The 9,781-nt window shown below is 40.3% G+C and overlaps 3 protein-coding genes, 1 long non-coding RNA gene and 2 other non-coding genes across 7 annotated transcripts; 3 read left to right on the top strand and 3 right to left on the bottom strand.

Annotated features, from left to right (window-relative positions):
• Positions 1-165: 165 nt before the first annotated feature.
• On the top strand, positions 166-2,428 carry gpalpp1 (GPALPP motifs containing 1). Its single transcript, XM_049717140.2, has 7 exons — positions 166-383; positions 462-585; positions 667-756; positions 833-1,085; positions 1,205-1,369; positions 1,475-1,576; positions 1,671-2,428. The coding sequence occupies exons 1-7, from the start codon at positions 305-307 to the stop codon at positions 1,887-1,889; spliced, it is 1,032 nt and encodes a 343-aa protein (XP_049573097.1). The 5' UTR covers positions 166-304; the 3' UTR covers positions 1,890-2,428.
• A 268-nt stretch (positions 2,429-2,696) lies between these two features.
• Positions 2,697-5,617, top strand: LOC137840202 (general transcription factor IIF subunit 2-like). 2 transcript variants are annotated; one of them, XM_068650368.1, is made up of 9 exons: positions 2,697-2,843; positions 3,172-3,245; positions 3,321-3,345; positions 3,442-3,580; positions 4,133-4,192; positions 4,475-4,556; positions 4,691-4,790; positions 4,988-5,131; positions 5,224-5,617. In XM_068650368.1, exons 1-9 carry the CDS (start codon positions 2,775-2,777, stop codon positions 5,344-5,346), a joined length of 816 nt encoding a protein of 271 aa, XP_068506469.1. In that variant the 5' UTR covers positions 2,697-2,774; the 3' UTR covers positions 5,347-5,617. The 2 variants fall into 2 exon arrangements, with proteins under 2 accessions (XP_068506469.1, XP_068506470.1); XM_068650369.1 differs by lacking the exon at positions 4,133-4,192.
• A 2-nt stretch (positions 5,618-5,619) lies between these two features.
• Positions 5,620-7,393, bottom strand: LOC125966747 (uncharacterized). Its single transcript, XR_007480519.2, has 4 exons — positions 7,130-7,393; positions 6,773-6,831; positions 6,363-6,492; positions 5,620-5,767 (listed from the first exon to the last, which is right to left on the bottom strand). It is a non-coding gene; the product is annotated as an uncharacterized lncRNA (long non-coding RNA).
• Positions 5,929-6,062, bottom strand: LOC125967851 (small nucleolar RNA SNORA31). The gene has a single exon (XR_007480920.1). It is a non-coding gene; the product is annotated as a small nucleolar RNA SNORA31 (small nucleolar RNA).
• On the bottom strand, positions 6,559-6,693 carry LOC125967852 (small nucleolar RNA SNORA31). Its single transcript, XR_007480921.1, has one exon. It is a non-coding gene; the product is annotated as a small nucleolar RNA SNORA31 (small nucleolar RNA).
• A 307-nt stretch (positions 7,394-7,700) lies between the features above and the next one.
• Positions 7,701-9,756, top strand: LOC125966709 (gastrula zinc finger protein XlCGF57.1). The gene is made up of 2 exons (XM_049717119.2): positions 7,701-8,172; positions 8,268-9,756. The coding sequence occupies exons 1-2, from the start codon at positions 7,980-7,982 to the stop codon at positions 9,290-9,292; spliced, it is 1,218 nt and encodes a 405-aa protein (XP_049573076.1). The 5' UTR covers positions 7,701-7,979; the 3' UTR covers positions 9,293-9,756.
• Positions 9,757-9,781: the final 25 nt, after the last annotated feature.

Here is a 9,781-nt window from a genome sequence, read left to right as displayed (position 1 = left end):
CCTTCAAACTAAATGTTATTCTTTCCAATCGCAAACTTCAAACGAAGATCGAAAAATTATACATGTATCCGAAACCTGATCATAATTGAACTGTAACCGCAACAATCAAAATGAATACAATTTACTAGATTAGATTTTTGTAGGTGACTTCCTGTATCGGGGCGAACTACAACAGAGCATGCGCAGTCCTGCTCAAAATGTCGTCCTGCGCGATAAGCGAAATGTAATGTTTTACATGGATAGCAATGACTTAAAACCAATTTTAGAAAACAGGTAAACGTGGTTTGTGCTAACCGGTGGTAGTATGGCTTCCCAAAACTCAATAGGACCTGCTTTGCCCCCAAACTTCAAAAACGCGGACGATTCTGATGATGAACGTGACTGTGAGTATAATTTACATTTTGAAATATTACGATACTAAATCACGTATAAGTGTCACATGCATCATATATTCGTCGTAGTTGCTGGTCCCGCTTTGCCTCCTGGTTACAAACGAAGAGAACAGTCCAGCTCGTCAGATGAAGGTGAAGAAGTGGTCGTCAAAAGAGTCAAGACGGGGCACACGTCTGAAGACAAGCACGCAGAGTATGTAAATAAGTGCATGCTATAAATAAATGTAACGTGAACTGTACATAAACACAATCATAACATCTGTTATTTGAACAGAGTGGAGAAGACAAAAGCAGAAGATGACGATGGCTTCTTTGGACCAGCATTGCCACCAGGTTTTTGCAAGAAACAGAGCTCACCAGAAAGGTGACAGAATGCATGGAAAGCAAACGATTTGGATAATTCATTGTTCTGGGCTAAAGTTGTTGAAATTTTCTTGCAGGCCACCTGTGCTGGGACCAGTTTTGCCTCCAGGGTTCCGCCGTGCAGTGAATGATGATGACGATGATGCTGACGAAGAGGGTTTTTCTGGGCCTGCCTTGCCACCCGACTACAAGGCTGACTCCCTCAGTAGCGAGGAGGAGGATGACGACTTTATTATTGGACCCATGCCATCCGACGGTCCAGTACAAAATACAGTGGCTCTGGACATTGAACGCAGAGCACGAATAATGAAAGACAAGCTGACTAAAGTTGTGAGTCGAAGCTTTTCTTATAGCTTTTCCATAAGTATTTTTTAACATCTACCATACCTTCTTCTTTTTTTTATGTGCATTGGTGCAAGTGTAATAATGAATAATTCAATAATTTCTAGGATGTTCCAGAGGCGCCAACCCGAGAGACTTGGATGACAGAGCTTCCACCAGAACTACAACATATCGGTTTGGGGGCTCGCACTTTCAAGAAGAAGTCAGGTCCGGAGAAGGGTGACCGCTCCATTTGGACCGACACACCTGCAGACACAGAGCGCAAGGCTAGGGTAAGAAAATTGTCATTCTTGGGTTATTGGCATCATGTGTGATATTTGCAGCATCATTTAAATTTATAAAAACACAATCATTATGAGTTGATTCTTGAACAACAGGAGCGCCTCGAGAAAAAAAAGACCGGGGAAACTGAGAAAGATTCTGCTCCACAAATCTCTCGAAAGGATTTGGAAATGGCGGACAAAGTATCCAAATATAATGTAAGTTATGACAATGTAATCAATCTTTTTACTGTCTAACCCTTTACTTGACAAACAATATGTTCACAATCATCCTTTATTTTTTTTATTAAAGAAAACGAAACGCTCAGAGTCTCTGCTGAGTTTGCATACGAAGAACCTGAAGGAGAAAGCTAAGCAGGTGGAAGACAAGCCGGTGGAGAGAAGAGCATTTGATCGGGAAACTGACCTGAAGGTCAATCGCTTCGATGATGCACAGAAGCAGCGTCTGCTGAAGAAATCTCAGGAACTGAACACGCGCTTCTCCCACAGCAATGATAAGATGTTCCTTTAAACACAGTCAAACGTTGTCCAACCAAATAAAACACAGAAATGAACAATTATTTGGAAGATGAGGGCCGAGAGATGGCCTTTGCATTTTTTTCTAGGAGATTAGTTTAGTCAGTGTAAAAATGTTATGACTAAGTAACATTTCTTCCCATGCCATTCCTTAAAATGGAAACAATTGTAAATGTAGTTTTATTTTTTTTCTGCTGTCAGTAAGAAATAGTAAACAATCATTTCATATTGTTGTTATACAGTAATGTAAAGTCAATGTAACTTCTGGAAATACTTGTGATGTCATTGCTGTGCTTCAGTGTCATTTTATACTATATATAATAAACTTTTATTTTTTAAATTAGATAAGAAAATTGACCATTGAACTAATGCTGTTGCCCAAGGGAACTCTGGAAAACACGAACTAGTGAAAGTATATCTACCACAAAAATAATCTGCAACAGGCAAATTATCGTCTCGTCATGTTGTGTCTCAGAGATTATCTGTTTATTATTTTTTGTAAGAAAATAAAGTGTTCAGTGTATTGTAAAATTAGATTCACATTATTTTCTTCTCTAATTGTGTGACGAGAAAACCTTTTCTAATATACTGTACAGGCACAATTTTTAAATGTTTTTCCTAAAAAAGCGTTTTGTGTCAGAGTAAATGTCAACCCTCGCCGTTCAGTGCATAATTGGATAAAAAAAATGGTAAAAATAAAGTAAATTACAATCACTAAATACATTTACAATGTACACGTATTCGTCAATTCGCATGAAACATAAAAGACAAATGCCCTCGATATTTTTGGACCTTCTAAGGCACCGTCTTACAGTACGCATGAGCGAAATACTTCGAACAAAAAGCTTCATTGCAAAATTTTAAATACAACAAAGTTACAATGACAGAGAAAGCAGGGGAAGTTGATTTAACCGGTGCTAAACTAAATACAGGCGTTTGGCTTGTAAAGGTACGTGCATGTATTTAAATGTTCGAAATATGAACACTCAACGGTTAGCTAACCCGGCTAACTATCGCTTCTACAATATTTCGATTGCAGTATTTTTTTTTTAAATCTACTTCAATCGTTGTTTTTGCAGCACACAACGAGAACGATGATTAAAAAAAATGAGCTAAACGTTTCTCCTTCGTGATCGTGGTTCCCATTGTGCTCATTTTCGGAAGTTGTTCTGCATAACTGCAAGATTTGACAAAATTTGATCCAAGACTGTTTATTGTGGTAGGTGGAGCTTTTCCCAAAATACATCCAGTAAATAAATAAACTTCTGATTCTTCAGGTACCCAAGTACCTCTCTCATCAATGGGCAAAAGCCACAGGAAGAGGCGAAGTTGGGAAACTCAGAATCTCCAAGTATGTTTTGTTATTATGGTTTATTACCATTAATTGTTACTCCAGTTTATTGACATATTGTTTTTTTTTTTCAAGGAAAGGCAATCTAGGGAAACCAGAGGTAAGAACTAGTATGGTATACCACTATCTGCCATTATGTTAATCGGTAGTTATGCTGTAATATGTTGACCTTAATTTTATTCATTATTCCTTACAGGTGTCTTTTACTTTAAATGAAGAGTTGACTTCTATTGATGGGATAGAAGACAAGACAGTGTCTGCACCTCGGGAACATCCGTTGACAATGCAGACGGTGGGAGGTCAGACATTGGCAGTATTCACAGAGATGACATCGGGTGAGTATTTTTCCCTCATCTTTGAGCTATACTTGGGAATGCTGGGTTGTTCGACTGTCTCAAATATTGAGAAAGAGCTCACCAATAGATTTGGACATTAGTGAGCAATATTTTGGAGAACTTGTACAGTCACGTTTTTTTGTTCTGCTTGTGAAAAAACGGAAGCAAGCACAAGTGTTGTTAGTCAGAGCGCCTGCAAAACAATCATTCAAAAGGTTTTATTATGATACAAAGAAAAAAAAAAGATGCTCTGACTCGATGTTGTGGCCAGTGTGTGAACTTGGGCAGCACCGTCGTTTGTGGTTGTTGTGTTTGTGGTGGTGGGTCAGGTTTTCTCTGCTCGCTGCTTGTGAGAGCTTTCTTGCTTTGCTGGTGTGCACGCAGGTTCATGTGTTCAACAGCGATGGCTTGAATTCATTTCCTCGGGTGATAAAACGTGTGCAACTAAACCCTGGGAGTGGCTCTGATTGTGGATTCCTCCTCCTCCCTCTATTTTCCACCCCACATATCTATATTTTTTTTATTTGACCATCCCTCCCTCCCCCCCTGTAGGCCAATCAGAAGAGAGATCTGATGGTGGCAGCTCAGGTTCGGGGGCAGGGGCTGGTCCAGGTGAGTTCACCTTGTTAGGTGAATCACACACAAGTGATAGTTTCTCATCATCCTAAGATGCCGACATTTTTTGGGGTTGCGCAATGGAAGATGCAAACACCAGAACGGTAGCTTCTTGATTTAAATATTTCGATACGAGGTACCTTAGGTGGATTATTGGGTGATTGAAAGTCAACATTTTGCTCTGAATCTGTCCATTTGTGGGCTTTGATAATGCACATATTTTACAAATTCAATTTTCTTTCAAATACCAATTGTGACATGCATTTTTCCCCCCTCCAGATAAAATTGCTTTGGAGGGAGTTGTGGTGCAGCGAGCAGATTGCAGGCCGGCCGTAAGTGAAGGCTATATGAAGCTTAAGAGGTGAGAGACTTGTGTTAATCAAAACTTATTTAAGAAATTATACCACTGCATTGAGAACCGTGAAATATTTTGCTCAAACTGCAATTGTATTTTTGCAACAAACCAAAAAAATGCTCATGTTGATCTTGAAACAGGTTACAAATCGAAGAGTCCACCAAGCCGATCCGTCTGTCACTGCAGTTATCAAAACCAGTCACCAACAACTTCAAACCCAAGGCCGACCATGCGTACAACGTAAGATTATCTCACATTTGTCTGCTTTCAGATCTTCTCATTCGAAATGCCATGTCAGAATACAATGTTAGCCGCATACCTCATGTAGTATGAAAGTGTTTAAAATTTCCTACTTAATTGTAAATATTAGTACTCAGCATGTTGTGGATCACAATTCGGGGCTTGGATGGGAAGTGCTTATTTCTCTACTTTATCAGATTGAGTATGAGAGGAAAAAGAAGGAAGAAGGCAAGAGAGCAAGAGCGGACAAGCAGCAGGTGTTGGACATGTTATTTTCTGCTTTTGAGAAGCACCAATACTACAACATCAAAGACCTGGTGGACATTACCAAACAGCCCGTGGTGAGACAGCGCTTTGAATTCACTTTACAGGGTTATTCGAATGTTGCTTTCAGAGTATATATGTTGATTGCAATATTTTTGGAATCATTCAGATTTATCTCAAGGAAATCCTGCGTGACATCGGCATCTACAATGTGAAAGGGACGCATAAGAACACTTGGGAGCTAAAGCCCGAGTATCGACATTACCAAGGCGAGGAAAAAGTAGATGAATAGGACGAGAGTTTGATGTGATGGCTGACCCCATCACCGTGTGCCGTGGAACCTCGATTGGAAATTTGTGTGTAACAAACTGTGTAAATATTTGTGGATCATGTTGGGGTAAAAAGTTTTAATAGCATGTTTACAAAAGCATGATGACAGTGCATCATAGTTGTACGCCTTATTTTGTGATTTTTTTTCTTAGCATTACCTTCATCTCCACCCATTGAAATATTTTCTAAATACAGTATGAAAATCTTCTGTAATAAATAAGGTTTTGATTAGATGTCATGTGAAAATGTTTTAATGATTATCCATGATACAGTAATGCAAAATGAGTTTTCAGCTTCACTGAATCCAAGTCCTGGCAGGTTTTGAAAGCAGCGGGGTTGCCACCGGTAACGTCGACTTTATCCCGCCATGAGACATTTTACTCCTGAAAGAAAACGCAAGCTATGAATAACCAAGGCCATAAAACTGCTCAATAGTTCTAGAAACAACTGCACAGACAAAAGGTGGCTAATATTAGATTCTGTTCCAAATCAAACTGACTGTGGATGTTGATGGCAAGAAAGCGACAAAGAAAGAGAAAGCTTGATATGTAGTCCCCAATTCAAACTGTGCTGCCAAGTCAGAGTAGCAGTCAGAAAGCGAGAGGAAAGTTTAGTTTTGCATCTCTTTGCAAACCCAGAAACCAATGCAACTTGCTTCGGGTCTATCAGTGGATGCGTGATGACGCATGCCCGAGTGGGGCCACAACCAGCACGGACGTCAACCGGTCTAACCTGGCTTCATTACAAAGTGGCTGCCATTTTGATCAAGGGGAAAATATTTACACTATGGGAAATTTACTTTATATGTGTATATTTGTACTCATGAGCTTCCTGTATCCGAAATGCAACCTGAGCAAAAAAATGACCCGACTGAGAAAATGTAAATTTAGAATTTTTAGGTGGTCTTACATCAGTTGTCAGCTTAAAAATAGTTATTTGGCATAGAAATTCACCAAACAAAATCAATGTACAGCTCACCGGCAACCTTCTAAGACATTTGTTTTCCCTCAGGCAAACACGAGTGATCACTCTTCTTAGTGGCATGTCGGCTTTGTCCATCACGGCCAGCAGATGGGACAGTTCATCCTGTTACTCTTTTTGCTTAACCCTGAGCAAAAACAAAAATTTCAGCATCCAAGTTTGCTAAACAAATTTGTTATCAGTGTCATATTTAATATGTAGTCCCTTATTCAATCCGAGACACCATAAGACGGGTGTGCAGAAAGCGCAGGGACAGTTATTATTGCATCTGAAATAATAAAACCCAGAATCTCTCACAACAGGAGTGCCCAGGCTGTCAAAGATGCAGCTACGGTCCCCACCATACCAAAGTAGAGTAACACTGACATTCTGTAATAATCAGGTTCTTAATGATAATCGACACTTACATGCAAAATGTCATCCACCATCAGAAATGTGTCCACGTGTTCAAATGGCCTGTGAACATCTGGAGGGGTAGACATAAAAGAAATTGGTATCTTCACAACTTTGTTTTATACGCAACTTTTTAGAGTTTAGGCCAAAACGCAACTCATTTCTGATATTGCTTAAGAAAATATTAAAATTTGATCGAGTAACGAGTCTTCACACGCGGGTTAGCATTAGCCACACGAGCCTATGTCGGCCACGAGGGAGGTTCAAATCTTAAGATAACTTTAGCAGCAACGAGCCATAGTTTCAATATCTACAATATCGCAGTTAAATAACAGGCTTGAGACTTCTCGACTGCAAGAGGGCATACGAACCATAAAACAAGCAAGAACCCATGGTGGCTACGATTCTGATTTCACGTGTCGCGCGGAAGGGGTTGGTTGCAACTCGTGATTTTTGGAGTAGCTAACAAAAGAAAACATCTTTTGTCAAATTTCTTCTCCGGCTGCATTGTTTTGCTGGCAAAACAATCGATGATGCAGCAGCTCCTCGGCATTGTAAAGTGCGTTGTTTTTTTTAACTATTTTATCGAAAACTATGCTGCTAATGGAGCACGCCGTTGGAGAAGCTTCTGCTCGGTTACTTCTCGATCCACAAAATGGCTGCGGTACCTACGCAGGAAGTGACGCATCACCGGACCTCTTATCTGACGTCATGTGTGCTCACTTCCGCCCCTTTAAAGATGTACCTTGGCGTGATTGACGCAGTTTAAATTTTAAAATTTCGAGTAAAGCCACACAAAGTAATTAAAGGTATTTTGTTTATTTTTAAATCGCATTGGGTGTATTTTTTTAATCTTTAATATCGATTATCAGTTTAGCAAGGCAAAGCAGTAATCATAGTAAATCAATGGGTGGCAGTAATGTCCTAATCCAGTTTGTAAAACGCCAAAAAGGGACAAGAAAAAAAGAACTGAGGATGAACTTTAGCATCAACACACCCAAACAAGCTGGCGTGGTGTACCGGTTAATACGTTGTTTGCAGCGTCGTTTCTTTTATATGTATATGTAAAACATCGTTGTTGTTTTTACTGCTTGGAAAAACTCGCCTGAAGGCCCCTCAAATTGGCTTCGCTTGTTGGCTGCAAACAAAGAGACGTGGAAGTTAGCCGCACACCGTAAAGCAAAGATCGAGTGTGTCAAGTGTTGTGATTGCCGAGTGAAAATGTGCAAAGTGCAAATGTTGAGAGCGTTGCTGAATCAGCGACTGAGTGCGGCTGTTGACGAAGTATTTGTAGTCTTCCAAAGAACGATAGCGGAATACGAGGAGGAGCTTTGTCGTACAAAAGCAGAGAACGAGCGACAGCGTCAAATATTGAACGCTGTTTTAAAGCCTCAGTTTGGATTGAACAGCGCAGGTTTGTTCACTTCTTTCACTTATGTAGTAAGTAAATAAATTCGAATGATTAATTTTCCTCTCAGTGCAAATTTAAATTGGGTTGTTTTTCTCCAGACACACAAACAATGGAGGACGTTGGTGAAGGTAGACCTGCAAAAAGTTGCAGCAAAGATGATCTTGTCCCTGAGCAAGAGTGGAGCCCCAGGGAGGAGCTAGAAGAGACTTGCATTAAAGAAGAGCAGGAGGAAGCTGACATCGCCAAGTTCCCATTGACTGTCGTCCACGTAAAGAGTGAAGATGAAGACAAGCCTCAATCCTCACAGCGTCAACTCATTCAAAGCAAAAAGAGACGAGCAGAAGGTCTCTCAGCTCCACAATCAGACAACAATAACGTGTCCCCACACTTTCCCGATGTTGATGAGCCTAAAGGTGATGCGAGGAGTCAGACGAACAGTAGACATCTTAAATGTACAGACTGTGACAAAACGTTTAGTGACAACTCAACATTGAAAAGACATCGGCGCTGTCACACAGGAGAAAAACCTTTCGCCTGCTCACTGTGTGACAAAAAGTTCTCTCAGAGGGCAAGTTTAGTGGCACATATGAGAACACACACAGGAGAAAGACCATATACATGCTCACTCTGCGGCAAAGGTTTTCGTGATAATTCCGCACTAGCAACACACATGCGAACGCACACTGGGGAGAAACCTTATACATGCCCATTTTGTGATAAAAGATTTGCTCACAAAGGCCATTTGATATCGCACACAAGAACACACACTGGGGAGAAGCCTTTCACCTGCTCAGTGTGCAACACGAGTTTTAGGGTGCACTCGGTGATGATGATACACATGCGAACGCACACGGGGGAAAAACCTTTTGCATGCTCAGTTTGCGGCAAAAGGTTCACTCAAAAAGGAAGCTTGATTATACACACAAGAACGCACACTGGAGAGAGACCGTACACCTGCTCAGTGTGCAATAAAAATTTTCGGGTTCGTTCAGCGTTGGCAACACACATGAAAACACACACCGGGGAGAAAGTTTTTGGCTGCAGTGTGTGTGATAAAAGATTTACTCACAAATTTCAAGTTGACAGACACAAGTGTGTTGGTGGGAACAGAGGCAGTCAATGAAGGGCTGGAAATTAATCGGAAACTTGAAGGCTCTTTCATAAATCAATCCCTCAACATTTCAATATGTAGAGATTATATTTTTCAACCTACCTTCTAAGTGCAATAAATGTTTCCAAAACACTCGCAGATTGTATTCGAGGATACAAATGTGAAATCTTTTGTTTAGGGTTTATAGCGTGTAATCTCTATGCGTGTAGTCAAATGTCCTGTTTCGACTAAAGAATTTTATTTTTATAAATGCATATTGATATTCGAACGGATTAGTGATTTCTGTAGACGCGCTTGATTCAGTTGATAATCACTGCACAGTATTGTGACGTGTGTGTAGTAGTGAATTAGTTTGAACACTACTCGGGGTGCCGTTAACTAGGTTATAACAGTTGCACGTCTACAACATGCCGGGTCGCTTCTGGACATCCATAATAAACACTGAACTAATTGAAAATAAACATGATACTGTGGCATTGTTTGTTTTTCTCCAGCTGAATA

The sequence above is a fragment of the Syngnathus scovelli genome, chromosome 4, assembly GCF_024217435.2.
Source record: "Syngnathus scovelli strain Florida chromosome 4, RoL_Ssco_1.2, whole genome shotgun sequence".
Taxonomy (NCBI): domain Eukaryota; kingdom Metazoa; phylum Chordata; class Actinopteri; order Syngnathiformes; family Syngnathidae; genus Syngnathus; species Syngnathus scovelli.
Note: the sequence above shows the minus strand (reverse complement) of the source record. Positions and strands in the feature narration are given on the sequence as shown.

Excerpts from the sequence above, each read along its gene's own strand:
- gpalpp1 (XM_049717140.2), top strand. The coding sequence starts at position 305 with ATGGCTTCCCAAAACTCAATAGGACCTGCTTTGCCCCCAAACTTCAAA. Across the intron at positions 757-832 it reads AAACAGAGCTCACCAGAAAG|GCCACCTGTGCTGGGACCAG; the intron begins GTGACAGAATGC and ends ATTTTCTTGCAG. Across the intron at positions 1,086-1,204 it reads AAGACAAGCTGACTAAAGTT|GATGTTCCAGAGGCGCCAAC; the intron begins GTGAGTCGAAGC and ends AATAATTTCTAG.
- LOC137840202 (XM_068650368.1), top strand. The coding sequence starts at position 2,775 with ATGACAGAGAAAGCAGGGGAAGTTGATTTAACCGGTGCTAAACTAAAT. Across the intron at positions 2,844-3,171 it reads CAGGCGTTTGGCTTGTAAAG|GTACCCAAGTACCTCTCTCA; the intron begins GTACGTGCATGT and ends CTGATTCTTCAG. Across the intron at positions 3,581-4,132 it reads ATTCACAGAGATGACATCGG|GCCAATCAGAAGAGAGATCT; the intron begins GTGAGTATTTTT and ends CCCCCCCTGTAG.
- LOC125966709 (XM_049717119.2), top strand. The coding sequence starts at position 7,980 with ATGTGCAAAGTGCAAATGTTGAGAGCGTTGCTGAATCAGCGACTGAGT. Across the intron at positions 8,173-8,267 it reads GTTTGGATTGAACAGCGCAG|ACACACAAACAATGGAGGAC; the intron begins GTTTGTTCACTT and ends GTTTTTCTCCAG.